The 17096-nt window shown below is 55.4% G+C and overlaps 4 protein-coding genes across 4 annotated transcripts; 3 read left to right on the top strand and 1 right to left on the bottom strand.

Moving 5' to 3' along the window:
- Positions 1-376: 376 nt before the first annotated feature.
- Positions 377-2178, top strand: apdG-1 (Acyl-CoA dehydrogenase apdG; the record flags this gene model as incomplete). The annotated part of the gene is made up of 4 exons (XM_036645490.1): positions 377-1195; positions 1341-1596; positions 1660-1768; positions 1842-2178. The coding sequence occupies 4 exons, from the start codon at positions 377-379 to the stop codon at positions 2176-2178; spliced, it is 1521 nt and encodes a 506-aa protein (XP_036490088.1).
- Positions 2179-3531: 1353 nt separating this feature from the next.
- HEXBP-1 (DNA-binding protein HEXBP) lies at positions 3532-5016 on the bottom strand (the record flags this gene model as incomplete). Its single annotated transcript, XM_036645489.1, has 8 exons — positions 3532-3677; positions 3729-3876; positions 3934-4067; positions 4124-4138; positions 4194-4207; positions 4262-4296; positions 4354-4373; positions 4968-5016. 8 exons carry the CDS (start codon positions 5014-5016, stop codon positions 3532-3534), a joined length of 561 nt encoding a protein of 186 aa, XP_036490087.1.
- Positions 5017-10364: 5348 nt separating this feature from the next.
- Positions 10365-12529, top strand: CGCS363_v013639 (uncharacterized protein; the record flags this gene model as incomplete). Its single annotated transcript, XM_036645488.1, has 2 exons — positions 10365-10452; positions 10509-12529. 2 exons carry the CDS (start codon positions 10365-10367, stop codon positions 12527-12529), a joined length of 2109 nt encoding a protein of 702 aa, XP_036489644.1.
- Positions 12530-13429: 900 nt separating this feature from the next.
- On the top strand, positions 13430-16451 carry ubp3 (putative ubiquitin carboxyl-terminal hydrolase 3; the record flags this gene model as incomplete). The annotated part of the gene is made up of 5 exons (XM_036645487.1): positions 13430-14083; positions 14135-15001; positions 15048-15154; positions 15208-15370; positions 15423-16451. The coding sequence occupies 5 exons, from the start codon at positions 13430-13432 to the stop codon at positions 16449-16451; spliced, it is 2820 nt and encodes a 939-aa protein (XP_036489645.1).
- Positions 16452-17096: the final 645 nt, after the last annotated feature.

Below are 17096 nucleotides of genomic sequence, written 5' to 3'. Positions count from 1 at the left end.
CGCCCTCCACACTCCACACAAGCCGAGGCTCACGGCCAACCTTCCAGACATGGCTGTCTGCGGCCGCCCGTCTCCCGACCGACGTCAACCGATGTACCGCCCCCTAAAGGCACATGTCATCTGGTCCGACTCAGGTCGCTGGAACTCCTGACACCTTGTTCTACGTCTCCAACGATACAACGCACGACTTGGCCTCCCTCCTACACGCCGACGATATCTATCCTCCCTTTGACGACGACGACGACGACGACGACGACGACGACGACGACGGGCACCTACCCAAGCCATTGAAGCTTCAGTCTCCCATCAGTCGAATCTCCCAAACTCCCTGGTGGTATCGAAGAACAAAGAAAGCTCCAATCCCACACGCATCACGATGGCCGCAAAGACGTACTCCCGCGACGAGGTCGCAAAGAACAACCACGATGAGTCCCTCTGGTGCATCATCGACGCCAAGGTCTACGACCTGACAGACTTCCTCGACGCCCACCCGGGCGGCGAGTCCGTCCTCCGCCAGGTCGCCGGCCGCGACGCCACCACCGAGTTCTACAACCTCCACCGCCAGGAGGTCCTCACAAAGTACGACAAGACCCTCGTCATCGGCACCGTCGCCGGCGAGGAGCCCTCCGTCGTCGTCCAGAAGCCCGGCGAGCTCTCCGTCGTCCCCTACGGCGAGCCCCTCTGGCTCACGCCGCAGTTTAAGTCCCCCTACTTCTCCCCCTCCCACCGCGCCCTCCAGCGCGCCATCCGCGAGTTCACCGACACCTACGTCACCCCGGAGGCGCTGCAGGCCGAGGAGAGCGGCGACTACATCTCCCAGGAGCTCATCGAGCGCATGTCCAAGGCCGGCGTGCTGCACATGCGCCTCGGCCCCGGGAAGCACCTCCACGGCGTCGAGCTGCTCGGCGGCGTCGTCAAGGGCGAGGAGTTTGACTACTTCCACGACATGATTGTCAGTCAGGAGCTCGCGCGGACAAACTGCCGCGGGTTCCAGGACGGCAACATGGCCGGCATGACCATCGGCCTGACCGTCGTGCTCAACTTTGCCAACTCCGAGGCCCTCAAGAAGAAGGTGTCGGAGGAGGTGTTCAGCGGCAAGAAGAAGCTCTGCTTGGCCATCACGGAGGCCTTTGCCGGCAGCGACGTCGCAGGGCTGAGGACGACGGCGGAGAAGACGCCTGACGGAAAGCACTACGTGAGTACACATACCGTTATCACAGCGTCTAGTTGTCATTGCACGCGTATACTAACAGCTGCTTCGAACAGATTGTCAATGGAACCAAAAAGGCAAGTGATACACGACAGATGGAGCTATATGAATACTAACCTTCTTATCCCAGTGGATCACCAACGGCGTGTTCTGCGATTACTTCGTTACCGGCGTCAAGACCGACAAGGGCCTCAGCGTCCTCCTCATCGAGCGCGGCGAGGGCGTCAACACCAAGCCCATCAAGACCTCCTACTCTCCCGCGGCCGGCACGACGTACATCACCTTCGACAACGTCAAGGTGCCCGTCGAGAACCTGCTGGGCCAGGAGAACAAGGGCATCCACGTCATCCTGAGCAACTTCAACCACGAGCGCTGGACAATGGCTTGTAAGCGTCGTCTCTACCCCTGACAGAAACCAAAACACTGTAATTAATACGTTCATCCCCTAGGCGCCACGATCCGCCAATGCAGAACCGTCGTCGAAGAGTCCCTCAAATGGTCCCACCAACGCCTCGTCTTCGGCAAGCGCCTCATCGACCAACCCGTCATCCGCCAAAAGTCCGTTCCCCCCTCTCTCTCTTTCCTCACGTTTCCTAATTCTCAGACAACTAACAAAACCCGGTACACACAGACTCGCAAAGATGATCGCCCTCACCGAGGCAAACCAGTCCTGGCTCGAGACAATCACCTACCAGATGTGCAACATGCCCTACAAGGAACAGGCCAAGCACCTCGGCGGACCCATCGGCCTGCTCAAGATGTCCGCCACCCGCGCCGCCCACGAAATCGCCGACGAGTCCGTCCAGATCTGGGGCGGCCGCGGCCTCACCCGCACCGGCATGGGCCGCGTCGTCGAGATGTTCAACCGCACCTACAAGTTCGACGCCATCCTCGGCGGCGCAGAGGAGGTCCTCGGCGACCTGGGCGTCAGGCAGGCCATGAAGTTCATGCCCAAGTCAAGGTTATAAGAAGACAGACAGGTTGGACGTGTGTAAGAAGCTTGTAATAAACTCTGCTATGCTAGAAAAGACGAGAGCGCTAGAACCAAACACATAAAAACATATGAAAACAAGAACATCGCCCTTGTGTACACCCTCTAACCATCAACCCTCCCGTTCAGGAAAAATCCCGAAAATATCTCCACGACTCAGGGCCGTTTCCTTTTCGGAGTAAACCCCGTTCGTCCCCCCTCCTCCGCCAAGCAAACCCCGGGCGCGACCACACCTTACGCACTACGACCCCCCGTATGCCAAAGTTCGGATATACATACTTTAGCACGAATACAACTACAACAGCATTTGCTCAGCGGGGAGCGGGCAGGGGCAGTGGCAGGGGCAGGGTTCGCTACCTAAACGGGGCATCGTAGGTTTTGGCGTGCTTGTTTCAAGCTCCCTCTTTTGGGCGCGGCTGGGTCTCGTTCTTCCTTCGGGTGACGAAATGGCAGCCGAACCCGTGTTCAACGCTCTTTTGAAAACCCAAAAATACAAGGAAAAAGTTTGCATCATCAGCAAAGCAGGCGGGGAGATGTCCTGCCTTGGGATGACGCGGATGTGTCCGGGTTTCAGGGCTTTGAGCCAGGATTAGGTTTCTGCAAGGACCGTGATGTTGTGTTGTTAGCATCAGCGAGCTCTTTTCCGTTGTTGGATACGGCAGCTCCCGTTGACATGTGCTTACACGGCAACACGGCAACATACAATCGCGAAGCTAAACATCAAGGGATTCACAGCACGCACGTATCGACACCAAGCATACGCGTAACATTTCCATTTTCCTGCCCTGAGACGGCCGATGCTGCCATAGGGCCGCAGCTTTTTGAGCAACCCCAAGAGCCGACCACAAAATCTATCATCAAGAGGTCGGAAAACTATTTTCCACCCACGAACCGTCTCCACCCTACTCTGCTCTCCTCCCTCATCATCATTCCCGTGGAGAGGAGAGGCAAGCTTTGTCTTTAGACTGCAATCGTCATCCAACCGATGTGACCAAGCCCGCACGATGCCGAAGCTTTCGACGTTCATATGCGAAAAGGTGTATCATGGTGCGTAAGAGAAAAAGCCGTGATTTCATATGCCGTTCCGTGTAAAACTTTTCCGCAGGCCGAGTGTCCCAGTGTTTGCCGTGAGCAAGGAAGAAAAAAGAGAAAACGAGAAAAAAATGAGAGCCAATTCCAATGTACATAGCAAGCCGCAATGCCAGGTTCGTAAGAGTGAGCCGTATTTCGCCCCGAGGCCGTCTGAATCGTCGTAATAAAACCGCGGTTCTGGCTGCGAGGCAAGCCAATGCGTCGTCACCAATCGTCCGTTGCAATAGCCAGCTCGCGCTTAGTTGGGGCACTGGGACTGAACGTGACCAGGCTGCTGGCACTTGTAGCAGATCTTCTCGCCGCCGGAGGACTCCTTGGGGCAGTCGCGAGAGAAGTGACCGTTCTCGCCGCAGTTGTAGCACTTGGAGCCGTTGGTGCAGTCGCCTTGGAAACGTCAGCCAAAGTCCAGTTGCTTTGGGTCAGAGGAGTACTCACGAGACATGTGGCCGTAGCCACCGCAAGAGTAGCAGGTCTTCTGGCTGGCACCGCCGTAGCCGCCGGAGTTGTAGCCGCCACCGAAGCCGCCACCGTAGCCGCCACCAGACTTGGGGCAGTTGCGGGCAATGTGGCCGACCTCACCGCACTGGGCTTCGCATTAGCTTCTCCGCTGCGATGGGAAATCGAACGACGGGCGTCAAACCTTGTAGCACTCGGAGCTAGAGGCACCACCGCCGCCGACGTTGCCTCCCTGGGGGCAGTCGCGGCTGATGTGGCCAGCCTGGCCGCAGCGGTAGCAGGACTTGGTGTCCTTGGGGCCCTCGGGGCAGTCACGGCCTGGGGAAAAGTTAGCGAACAGTACACAGGGTCAAGAGATTGGCATTTGGACTAACTCATGTGGCCCTCGTCTGGAGCAGGGATTGTCAGTTATCTCATAGGCATAAGGCGAAAACAATCACTTACTGCCGCAGTTGTAGCTACACGAAAAAGTCAGTATCAACCGTTTTGAGCATCATAGCAGGAGAACATACCACTTGGCGGCGCCACGGTTGGGGCACTCGCGGGCCTACGTTTGGTCAGCAGCTCGAACGATGGATATCATCACCCCCTTCTCGAGGCATACCTGGTGGCCGGCAGCACCGCCTAAATATCTCTGGTCAGACTCTTCGCTTCATTTCAACAAGTGGGATGTAAAGTAAGGAATGGCACAGGTGTCACTGGCACACCAGCTCGAAGTCAGTAGGACGTCGCAATAGTCTCCAGGCGGGCCTCTTGACGAATCTGTCCATGTAGACTTGGGATATCTGGAATGCGATTTTGCCAGAGGCATCCTCGATTCAAACTGCCAGACTGATTTTGCACGACGGCAGTATCAGGGCCATGAGGCAAGCCAGACTCCCATGCTTCTGCGGCATGACTACCGCAAGCGAGACTATGACGGAGCCAAGCAGACAGTCCTTTGAAGCAGTCGCGCGCGCAGCAAATACATGCCTCAAAGGAAAGCTGCATAGACTGCCACCAATAGCAGGCTGAAAAGAGAGGCGTTTCAAGCGGTGAGAATTCGGTGAGCCAATGGCAACGAGACCTCGAGATCAGGATACCAGACGATCCCGAATTGCCAAAAAGCCACCCGCACAGAAAGGCAAATGCGGGAAAAAATAGAAATTGCCGCGTGTGGCGTTTGGCGGGAAGAGCTGGAAAGGAGACCACGAAAAAAGTGAAGTCAGGGTAACTCACAGGTGAAGCAGGTGCGGGCAGGAGGAGCGGCGGATCCCTGGAAGTCCATTTTGGGCTTTGGTGGCGGGTGAAGATGTCGAGTAGATGTACTGATTGATCTGTGGCAGCGATGCGTTAGAATGCAAGTTGCCCGTTGACTGCGAAGCAAGATGTCGTAGAAGGAATTCATGAGCCAAGCTTTGGTGAGAGATTGAGATCTTGCAGGCGAAAGGTTTGTTGCGATGGGATGTGGTTGAGGTGGGGGGGAGTGGCAAGTGGCATGTGTGTGCGCGCGATGTGGGGAAAAGTTGGAGATGGATATGTGTAAATCTGCTTTTTTCTGGGCTCGGCTTTTTTTTTTCCCTTTTGTCGCCCAGGCATGGCAGCAGGGCCAGCGGCGATGATGTCGAATCCAGGGTGACGCCAGCGATGGCCTTTGACGACGCGAATGCGACCAGGAACAGGAGAGAAAACTGTACTCACAGCGTCTGAAGAGCAAACAGAGTCGGAAATCTCTGTTGAGCGAGGGGTTGCGGAAAAGTGTTGCAAGGTTTGTGTTTGCGATGGAGGAGGTTGTGGGAAGAAGGGGGGAGGAAATGGTGGTGGGATTGGTCTTTTCAGTGTTTTTTTCCAAAGTCCACCGCTTTGCTGCGGTGTGGAGCCGGTGCGAAAATGGCCTGTATTCGTAGCGTCCAATCAAAGGGGCAAGAGGCTTTCTGAGGAAGAGCCTGTCGCGGGAAGGTAGGTATGGAAGGTGAGGAGGTACCTTACACACCCGACCTCACTTAGCCTGGTAGCAGCAGGAGCAGGAGCAGCAGTGGCACTTTGTAGCTGCCGTAGGTTATTAGGCAGATGGAGGGTTTGACGTGGGTGGTTACCTTCCTACCACTCACCTTTAGGAGATGAGAGGTCACGGTGAATTAAAGCGCGAGACCTGGAGCTGGCAAGTAAGGCAAGGTACCTTCCTGTCTACTGCCTAACTCTACAAGAACTAAGGCAGGCGGCGGCGAGTGAACGTCTAGCCCTTTCCGTTCTCTGCTCTGCCATATTATCATATCGCCTGCGTCTCCTCTCCTTGCCTTGTCTTGCCTCATGCTTGCGTTGGAAAAGACAGAAGAAGCAAGAAGGTCACCATGATTCACATCCGCTGCAGCATGACTTGCCGTGCCTACCTTGCGGTACAAGTACTTGCAGCTTTTGACACCGGCCATCATCACATCAGACACTCCCGCCCACCACCAGCTTCCCCAGCTTGAGATGGCCTGCCTTGCTTGTCCTACCTTGGCTTGGTCCGACCCGATGCTAGGTTGGCCGGTTCACTGCACACAGTTGGCTGGGCCGGGCTGGACTGGACTGATGTGACTGCTACTAATGTACGGCTTGGAGCTGAGGGCGGCCCCCGTTACCCGAGATATGCCTCCAAGTCAAAAGCCGGAGCCGATGATGAGACTACACTACCTTGCCTCTGTAGGTACGCGCCGCGACCATCTCACCTCAGGGGGATGGATGGGATGTTCGGCTCCAGGTCTCCAGACCTATCTCACACGGACTGAAGTGTACCAAAAAGGCAAGAACAGCCCTCGCCTTCGTTGCTTCGGCCCAATAGCTTGCGCTGCGCCGGAAGCAACCTTGGATCTTAGCTAGGGGTCGCGTTCATAAGAACTTAGGCCTTAAAGTAGACAGACGACGGAAGGGGGGCAATTGACTGGCGACTGCATCGGTACCCAAGTCAGAAGAAGGTTCTCCAGAGTTGAGATGACCTGGGACGAAGCTTGTGCCCGACCTCCCAGACTCGAACCTTCCGATAAGGCGGTTTTGACGTGGACAAGACCACCCCTCGGGAAATGAATGCTGAGCTGGTTTGTGCGACGGGGAAGCAGTAAACTCCAGGGACGAGAACTCAAAGGCAGCTGACTTTTGAAAGCAAAATGTGCAGATGCCTCTGCTCTCTGCTTTTCCATCGCGGGTCCACGGATATGCCTCCTACCGCTATTACGCAGCCAGGCTTGCTCTTGAAGTACCGCTTGGGTAGGCAAGCATGATAATGAAAAACGAGTACATGACGCGGCACTGTACTCGGTCTTTTCGCTGGTTGCACACTCTCTCTCAATTTTTTTTTTTTTATTTTTTTTTTCTTGTGGCCCCTCAGGTTTTCCCCCCCTCCCGTCCCGAATTTTTATTCAATTTTTTTTCTTCCATGAAAAAAATTGGCGGGAGAGAGGATTCAGCATGTCGGACGGGCTGGGGTCCCCCTGCGCCAGATACTAATTTAAATCGCCGAGAGGCAGGCAGGTGGCTCCGTGGCAGGCCAAACACTGTGAATTGCGATGCCCCAGCCTCGCTAAACCCTTTTCCATCCCTACGAGGGGCCAGTGAGGGGCCTGCGAGGGGCCCGTCCCTTGCATCCCTCCCTGTCTGAAAGCCCCTCATCACAGGCTGAGAGTCTGCAAGCTCTGATAAGTCTTGTCTCACAAGCCTTCATCAGCCCCTCACTTGCCCTGGTGGGCTGGTGGCCTGGTTGACAGAATGCTGGGCCATATGTATCTTGGATTCTGTCCATATTGTCCATGTGCATTGATTGAGCGGTGTTGAACGAAAACACTTCTCGGAGCACTCACCACAAGCGGTCTCTCAACATGTCGTAACAGGGTCATGAGACACCGCTTGGTGTAAGTGAAGAAAAGAGGGCCGCAAAAGCCGCAAAACAGAGAGCTGATCTCATCTGCGGTTTGCCCCTCCATCATGCAGGATTCTCATTTTTCTTGTCCATCACTTTTTTGGCTCACACTGTGCGTGTCGGGTTTGTCTGTCTCCATGTCTCACTCACAACCTCAGGTTTCCCATCCAATATACCGCCTTGCCGCGTATTCCAAGTCGAAGTGGTCTCGGCTGTAGGTATGCCCTCTGTCCGCGGTCCCGGTCCGGTTGCTGGTGGTGGTGCTGCTGCTGCATCGGTGGGATGGCACATGCCTCTCTGTGGTCCTGCCTCGACCATACTGGGGAGATGCAGCGTTGGAGAAGCTCAGCATTCCGAGCCAGATCAAGGACGAAATGATCGGGTGCTCAGGGATGCAAAAAGTTTCCCGCGTCAGAATTCCTCGTACAGAGCGTCTGCATTATTCAAGTGCTGGGCTGGCAGGCACGCAGGCAGGCGACAAACCCCGGATCACCTCACGGACTCGTTTCTTGATAAAGGTTTGGGCCGAGGCTTGGACGGCCCCTCCAGATCGACACCCTCCCCTCACCAAAACCCAACCCCCATGTACACACTTTTGACGTCGGCTCCGTATTTTTCAACCTCCTTCCTGCCTGGAACTCAATCTGCGATATCTCACTGGAGGAATTAACGCACAAATCCCAAGAGTTTCATTCCATTGAACTTGGGTTTCGCATCCCTCAGCGAAGCCACGGCCTCAGGCGAGCCCTGCCCAAGGATTGGTTCGTTCCATCGAGATGCACTTTCCGACCCAGCCAGATCTGCCGTGCTCAATCTCGGCCACTCTTCCATTTCAGGTTGGTGGTAAGCTTAGCAGTCGACCACACCGGATGAACCCGGCCATACCCTCAAACGGCCATCTCTCCGTACAGTACAGTATGTACGCTGCGCTGCGCATGCATAAGCATCTGGAAACAAGTCCTGGCCCAGGGGAGGTTGGCCTGTTTCCTTTCAATTGTTTCGTAGCCAGTAAATTGCGGCAACCGTTGGTCGACAGCCATCTTCGATCGAATGTTCCTTGGTCTCGCTTGCCAGGAATTACGCAACGACCATGCAGGGGCAAGGTGCATTGCGCCTCATATCTGCAAAGTAAACGGGCGAAGACATCGTCAACCACTGATTTGCTTCTGTTCAATCTTCCCGTGGATTCATTTCATGCGTGCACGAGTCGTCCCCGACAAAATTAAAGTTGCTGACCTGCCCTGAATGGTTTGCGAGAGCGAGGCTGGAGATATCCGATGATATCGCACTCGCAGACGAACAAGATGTGTGGTCTGGATTCTCTGATGGATGGAGAACATGCCGGGCAAGTGGCCACTTTCTGGCCGCAGGTGCAGCAGCCCAAGGCGCACTAGAACGGCATGTAACCACATACCGCCGCAATCATTGTGCATGAGAGGCCGCAGGCCGCGGGCTTTTGAGAAATGCAAGAAACAACAAGTAAGAGCGACTGCGCGCATTGGTATTGGTTCGCTAGGAATGCAACCCTGACTTCCTCCAGGCGAACATGTTGCAGACACGCATCGCGTCGACCATCTGGTCTTGATGGGAAAAACAAGTCCAAATCCCACAACGATGTCATCGCAGAGGTGAAGCTCTTGGATGCCAATCGGCTTGGTCGGGAAAACTTGCCCGCCACGTGTGTAGAATTCTTCTGGAAGCTTGGCTTGGCGACGAATGATGATTGAGTGTAGGATCCTTCGAGGAAGGAATCGAAGAGGGTCCTCCGCGAAGGCGGCACGAATTGCCCGGCTAAAACGAACCGGGAGGCAGAAACAGACCCTTGTCTAGCCTCTGGCGGGCATTCCTCCCAAATGGGATCTGTCCACATCTCGTGAGGATGTTCGGGGCCGTCGCCGTGTTTGATTGTCCGAACTGCCGCACCTGACGCAGCAATGATCTAGTCATTAACGAGCTGATTGCTGAACGAAGCAGTTCCAGAATCGAGGCCATCACAGTTTCGTCCCTCTTGGTGCGCCAGGGGCCGACTGTGCCAGCTACCGAGAGAGCGCATTTTCTTGATAGCATGCGGTACTGGTAAGGCGTGCCTGGCCCTACTAGCGATGTCGTACCATGACGATCATTCACCGGGGGGATTCAATGTTGACCAGCTGCCGGGCCGGAAGACCGTGGCCCGTGGGGAAAGGTGTTCCCGTCGGGGGGCTTGGCCCACCAAGGAGCTTGTCCTCGATGTCGGCCCTGGCGCCGACCTTCGCGTTATCTTTCGGAGTGGCCGCGTTCTGTAGGCCCACTGGAGGTGACGAGCAAGGCCAACCGTACCAATTGATGTCGCAGGCCTGCTCAATCAATAAACACGCCCCGCCCAGCTCTCCTCACTGCGGAAGTGGCTCCGATGCTGTCAGAGGCATATGAGAGGCGACGGGGACGTCGTGTACAGATTCTTGGAAACGGATCTTGTGAAGAGCCACCGTTGTAATCGAGAGCTGGCTTGTTGAGAATGACGATATTTCTCAGTGGCAGAATACTTGGTATCGAGGCTGCTACAGTTTTCTGAAAGCCTAGGTGCTCTTTCCTGTCTAGCATCCCTGGATCATGACTAAGCACGTGACTGGGCGCCACCTTGACGCGCCTTCCCTGCACATCGCGTGAACGAGACGCGAAGCCCCGTTGAGCATCATCAGCCCCCGCCCAGCCGTCAATAACATCCTGTATGCTTAAACGACGGAGGTCATCTGGAAATCATGGATAGCTTCTCACCGGAGAGTCGAGCTGCGGTGCAAGAGGCATTCAATGCATTGCGCGGGTCGATTGGCAAGGCGCTTGACACTGGTATGTCAACAACCCTGACGTAATGGCCGGCAACGACCGCTGACCACGCACGGCAGAGCTTGAAAAGAGGAAACAGAAAGACTTGGAGCGGAACGAGTCGTTGCGGGAAGAGCTGGAAATTTTGAGGTCTCGCGCTGAATACATCGATCGGGTGGAGCAGGAAAACTCGTCGCTCAGAAACAAATTGCTGCGATTCCACCATCAGAACCGCGACACCGAATCGCCAAGAGATACACCTCGCCTCAGCATTTCTGTACAGGACAAAGCTACAAACACAGATCCTCCACCCAATGAATCATTCGATAAGGAAAATGACGTGGAGCGGGTTATACACGAGAGCCACAAAGTCCTCAGGAGGTACAACGCCTTAAACAAGAACTTCAAGCTGTTGAAGGCAGAGTACCAGAAGCAGAAGGACCTGATTAAGCAATGGGGCGAATACTCAACATCCTTGGAGGCGAAGATCAAAAGAATCGAGGACAGGCATGGACAGTCAATCGACCCTACGCCTGCATTTGAATCCGCATCGGAGCCTAGCAGGCCTCGTGCGGCTGCAACCCCAAGCTTCACCGCAGATCCTGGTGTGGAACCTGATCAAGCAAATGGAATCGCGGAACCTCAGCTAGCTGCACAGCCTGATCTTCCAGCAGATCCACCTCGAGACGAAGGAAATCTACCCTCAGGACACACGAGTGATAGAGACACGACAGAGAGCGGTAAAGACGCCGATGAGCAGACTCTTCCTCCCTTGAGGCAAAACGTCAATGTCACGACAGAGGTTTTCGTCAAGTCCGAGCCCTCTTCCGATGGCCCTATTTTTGTCTCGGAGCGCTCAGTTGGGAAGAGAAAGCGTGCGGACGACCAGGTCACTGATCAAACCACACGGACCAGAATCAAAATCGAAAGTTCCGGGCTTTCTAACAGCTTGCCTTCCACCCAGATCCAGGAAAGTATGGATTTGGACGAACTTGGACCGAGGGTCACAACGCCGAGGAGAAAGAGACATGCGGATCTCGAGCGAGATAAGAGCTTCAACTCGGTCACCGTCAGGCCGGATAACATCAGCACGCCGGCTGCAAAACCTCTTCAGAACTTTGCGGTCTTAACGCCAGTCAACCCTAATGTGATGCCCGTGCATCCGCAAGAGAAGAAGGCTGTTGAGAACCCCACCAGGAAAGGACTCGCTCAAGGCCTAAGAAGCCTTGCCGAGGACGGCCTTACTTACAAAAAGACTGGTCGCGAAGAGCCAGCAGGTGGGAATTTTCGCACGCCACAGCCCGCCGGTCGTTTGAGTACCCTCCTAAATACAGCGCCATCAGAAGAGACGCCAACCATAACGCGGTCGGCGCCTCGACTTCGTGGCAATGATCCAGAGGATGACGATGGCCTTCGTTTTCCTGACCGGAGGCAGTTGCCTTTCAACAAAGAGCGACGAGACAAGCCAAAAGGGAGCGCTTTCAGTCGGAAGAGCACCGAAGACGCCGCAGAACCAAGTCCAACGCGTGGTTCGTCTAAGAACCGAGCCACAGTTGAGACTCCGCTGACGTCGTCGAAGACAGGTCTTCGGTCCAAACCCGTAGCCGATCTGCGCATGGGCGACTTTAAAATCAATCCAAAATTCAACGGCGGCGCTGATTACGCATACTCGGAGGTGGTCAGGGGCAATGACAGGTCTTGCTTGCCAGGCTGCACCGACATGAATTGCTGCGGGCCGCACTTTCGGGCAATGGCTCTCGCCCAGAAGAACAGCGCCGATCGCACCGCAGCATCAGACAATAAACTGTTTGAAGACTTTCTGGGAGACAGGATCAGTACCGTCTGGGGAATGTCGAAGCCGGAGAAGGAAAATCTCTGGGTGGAAGCCAAGACATGGCAGCTAGCCAATGAGTTGGGCAAGCATCGTCATCGGTATGCTCGGCGAGCGTCTCCTGAAGGATTTTGGAACGTGGACTTTCCCAACACTCAGGAGGTACAGGCCGAGAAGGCAGAGTTTGAAAAGCGAGAAAAGCAAATGATTCAAGAAAGATACCGGGAAGCGATGAGAGGAGGTGGACGGTGGGTTTTCAGGGATGAATGAGACCCCAGCGCTGTTTTATCATTGTCGCCTCCGGTGTTTGGATTATTGATAGACCTCCCGCGATACAGCAAGTATAGGATAGACAGTAACGTCAAGACGAATTAACAAGGACTCGTAAATCAGTCAGCAGTGTCACCAGGCCACCTTCACATAGGTACAGACTAGCTTGACCAAGCTCGTCTCTAAGCTCCCCCTCCGGACCCTACCCTAGCTCCCAGCTCACCGGCTGAACTCTCCAAAGTGGGGCCGATTTCGGGCAAATTACGGAAGATGAGGCGTGAGGTCAATGTGCGGGGATCATTCTGTGATCAGTGCACGAGGCTTTCGGCTCAGGCAATAATCGCATTGCGCCAACAAAGCCCGGAGCCCGCAGGCCGCTAGCTCCAGGTCAACCTTCCTCTCCTGCGCGCGGCGTAATTTTTTGTCATCACCAAACTGGAAGCGACTGCGTAGCTGCATTGAAGCTGCGCTGCTCCGGTCGTTGCTGATTTACTGCGACCGCCTTCCTTCGCGGCTTCCTCCTCCGCAGCGCATATTGTGCTTGCTCAAGCGACATCTCGGTCCTGATCCACTTTTGAGTCAGGGCACCTGTGTACTTTTCCGGCTTCGAGAACGTCAAACCGAAAAGAGGAGGCGACACACGACACTCCAGAGTTTGCCGGTTCTCTGCCACTGTCATCGCGCACCCGACGCGAAGGAACCGCGCCTTTCATCGAAGCACAACGAACGTCGAACTCCGCCGAAGCTGTCGACGCCTCCACTGCGACCGCGCCGACAACCGCTTCCAAGAAAGCCGCAGATCCAACGGGCAGTGATAGTTCCAGCCGTGGACGATCACTGCAAACACACAACTCCCAAGCCGGCAGGATGAACAATCGTCATCTGCCGGCTGGGCAAGCCATGCCGGGGGGTGGTGGGCCGGGAGCTGGCGGCGGTATCGACATGGGCGGCGGGCCTGGAGGGGGCAGAGGACGGAGGATGCAACAACAGCCATCGTATGCGCAATACCAGCAGTATCAGCACATGCCGATGCATCATACCAACTACATGAACCCTTACGCCGCCGCACCATACTACCACCAGCTGCCGTACCAGTACCAGAATGGCGGCATGCCGTCTGGCTACATGCATTACCAACAACCGCAGCAATATGTCCAGTCACCACGGGCAATGCCGCAGCAGTATGTCCCCATGGCCGGCGTCAGCGTTCCCCAGCCGTACTCTCAACCGTCTCAGCCGTCACCTGCTCTTTCGAATCCCTACCAGCCGCCTCCCATTTCTGCCGCCATGCCTGTTCAATCGCCTCCGCCCCCTCAGCCTCACTCTATTCACCAGACTCCAGAGCCTCCAGTGTTGACACCAGTTGCTGAGCCTTTCCAACCCGCGGCCGAACCCTTCAAGCCTATTGCTGAGCCTTTCAAGCCCGTGGCCGAGCCCTTCAAGCCAGTGGCTGAGTCCTTTCAACCCGCGGCGCCTGCTCCCCAGACTCCTCTGACTCCTCAGACCCCCCAGAGCCCGGAGCTTCCCAAACCGGCCGAACATTTCCGTGCACCTGTAAGTATTCTCGGAGCAATCGCCTTGTACTTCTTTGCTGACGAGCCATAGTTGCCCTGGACGCCTTCCTCTCAAGGGCCCTTCCCCAAGAGAGCCCCGAAATCAAGACGACGAAGAAGGTTGATGAGCTCAAGCGCGAAAAACGTCACGCTTCAGCTCATGGCACAGAGCAGCGTGGATCAAGCGGAACTGAATCAAGCTACGAAGGAAGATGCTGCGGACGCGGCCACCGATGTTGATGTCACGGGTTCGACACCTAAGAAGGCGCCCCTTGATAACTCCACGGACGCCGAGACCGAAAGTGTTACCCTAAGGGCAGAGTCAGCGGCATCTGAAGCTCCTAAGGAGAGCGACAGGTCCACGACCGCAGTCTTAATCGATGGCAGCCCCAAGGCCATCTCAAAGGAGAACGCGAGGCCCACGACCAGCAGCTCCAACACTTCTCGGCCTGCTGTCCCAGTCGTTCCTGTCGTGCCAGTCATTCCGAAGAATAGCCCAAAGGAGGCGAAGCCCGCGAGCACTGCCAAGCCGGAGGAGGCTAAGTCTGCTGCCCAGGAGAAGCCTGCGGAGGAGTCGGCAGCGGCAGCGGCCGCTGACTCCGAGCAGAAGGCTGAAGCCCAACCCGCGGCACCAGCCAAGGCGGCCCCTAAGACTTGGAGCGGTCTTTTCTCTGCTGCCGCAGCAGCTGCCCCTAAAGCACAGCCCAATGCCAACGGTCCGTCCACCTCAGCACCGGCTAATGGAGCGAGCACCAACGGAGGTGAAACCGTCAACGGTGCGGCGTCCACCTTTTCTGCTGGAAATGCAAACTCGCTGGCTGCTGCTATCCAGGACTTCCGCGTGGGCAGTCTTTCCAAGGTCCAGTTCATCGAGCCGAGAGGCCTGATTAACACTGGAAATATGTGTTACATGAATTCAGTGGGTACTGACACCGTCGACATGGCCTCTTTGCTGACAGTCGTAGGTTTTGCAAGTTCTTCTTTTCTGCATACCATTCTATGATTTCCTCGATCAAGTCAGCAAAAGGGCTGTTCACAAATTCAAGAGTGACACGCCCGTAATCGACGCCATGTGAGTCTTGGCCTCAATCGCTTGCCAAACTTTCTTAGCTGACATGCTGCCAGGATCATGTTTATGAGGGAGTTCCGCGTCATCGATTCGACAGATTCTGTCGAAAAGCTTCGCAAGAAGCTCAAAAATGAGCAATTGGAGCAATACGGCGACTCGTTCATTCCGGAGTTCGTTTACAAGGCCATTCAGCCCCTTCCAGCCTTTGCCAGCATGAGAGTATGTGGTCGCCCTATAGCCTGTTGCATCTTCACGTCTAATTCTTGAGCAGCGAGGACATCAGCAGGATGCCCAGGAATTCCTCGGTCTGATTTTGAACGCGATCGACGAGGAGTGTGCGCAGGTGATGTCGAGCGGAACAGCGAACGGTGCCCCTGAAGTACGTCCTACATCTTCAGCAGCGAGCGTCGCTGAGTCTCAAGATGGCGTGGACGGTTGGTTTGAGGTCGGTTCTAGACAGCGGGCCGTTGAGACGCGCTCTTCCGGAGGCAGCCAGACCACACCTATCACTCGGCTGTTCAGCGGACAGTATCGATCAGAGCTCCGTCGTCCTGGTGTCAAGGATTCGGTAACCACGGAGCCGTTCCAGTCTTTGCAGCTGGACATTGGCGCGCCGTATATCAACAACGTCGTGGATGCTATCAAGGGCTTGACACTCCCTGAAAGGCTCCAGGGCGACGCCGCGCCCATGACAAAGCAAACCTTGATCGAGACCCTACCACCAATTCTCATTCTCCACCTCAAGCGCTTCAAGTTCGACACGGAGGGAACCACCAAGATCGGCAAGAAGGTCGGCTACCCGCTCGACTTGCAGCTTCCCGCAGAAGTTCTGTCGAAGAGACGCCGCAATGCGCTCGTCGCCGAGGGAGCGGGCATGCCGAAGTACAGACTTACTGGTGTTGTCTACCACCATGGCAAGCAGGCCAACGGTGGTCACTACACGGTCGATGTCAGACGGCAAGACGAAAATGAATGGATCCGACTAGACGATACTGTCATCCGTCGCGTCCGTAGCGAAGACGTAGCTGAAGCTGGTGCGGAGGAAGAGGCTAAGGATAGCTCTCGTCCAGGAGCGTCTTCACGGGATGCATCCACGAACCGATTCGGTGCCATGGCAGACGAAGATGAGGGCGATGGTTGGAAGGAGGTTACCGCCTCAGCGAAGGGCGGAGATAAGGGCGACAAGAAGTGGAGCGCTGTCGCGAATGGCAACGGCTCGACCGTGCCCAAGGGGAAGCCGGCCAAGGACAACATCAAGGACAACAAGGTTGCCTACCTCTTGTTCTACCAACGCGTTTGAAAAAGCTACAGAAAAGCGCGGACCTGAAATCTAAGCAGAAGCTATCACGGCATTGAGGTAGAAGGGTGGCGCTTAGGGATGGGTTTGAAAAACGAGGCGGCGCTTCAACACAACAGACAACACAGGCGCAAGAGATTGCAAGTCTTATGGACACAGCGAAAGAGAGATAATGGGGGAGGCCGCCTCAACAACGGTACCGCAATATTCTCGATCTAATTTGACTACATCCTGCGGTCTAGTTGACAGAGCTCACCATCCCTCGGAGACTTAGGAGAAGAAGTAAAAAAAGTCGAAGAGTTATCTGTCTGCTTGTGGGGAGGTTTTTTATGAACTATCGGCGGTTATGGCGGAAGGTTCAGTAGTCTCAAGGGGCCTTCATGGTGGCCATTGGCGCGGGGTTGAAACGGGGAGTGATGGGGAGGAATCAATGATAGGACATGGACCAAAAAACGTCCCTGTAAGAATCCAAAAAAGCGTTGATGAAATGCTTCCTCGCCTGTACCGTGACATGTGTGATCTCACCAGTCAACTGCGGATGCTCGCACGGAAGGCGCCATATGCAACTCATGTCTGAGAAAGTGGGGTTGCGGATGAGGTGAGAGGCGGGCACGCAAACCTCTCACAATCACGCATCTCAACTCCCAC

The sequence above is a fragment of the Colletotrichum siamense genome, assembly GCF_013390195.1.
Source record: "Colletotrichum siamense strain Cg363 chromosome Unknown KSG_Cg363_contig09, whole genome shotgun sequence".
Classification (NCBI taxonomy): Eukaryota; Fungi; Ascomycota; class Sordariomycetes; order Glomerellales; family Glomerellaceae; genus Colletotrichum; species Colletotrichum siamense.
Note: the sequence above shows the minus strand (reverse complement) of the source record. Positions and strands in the feature narration are given on the sequence as shown.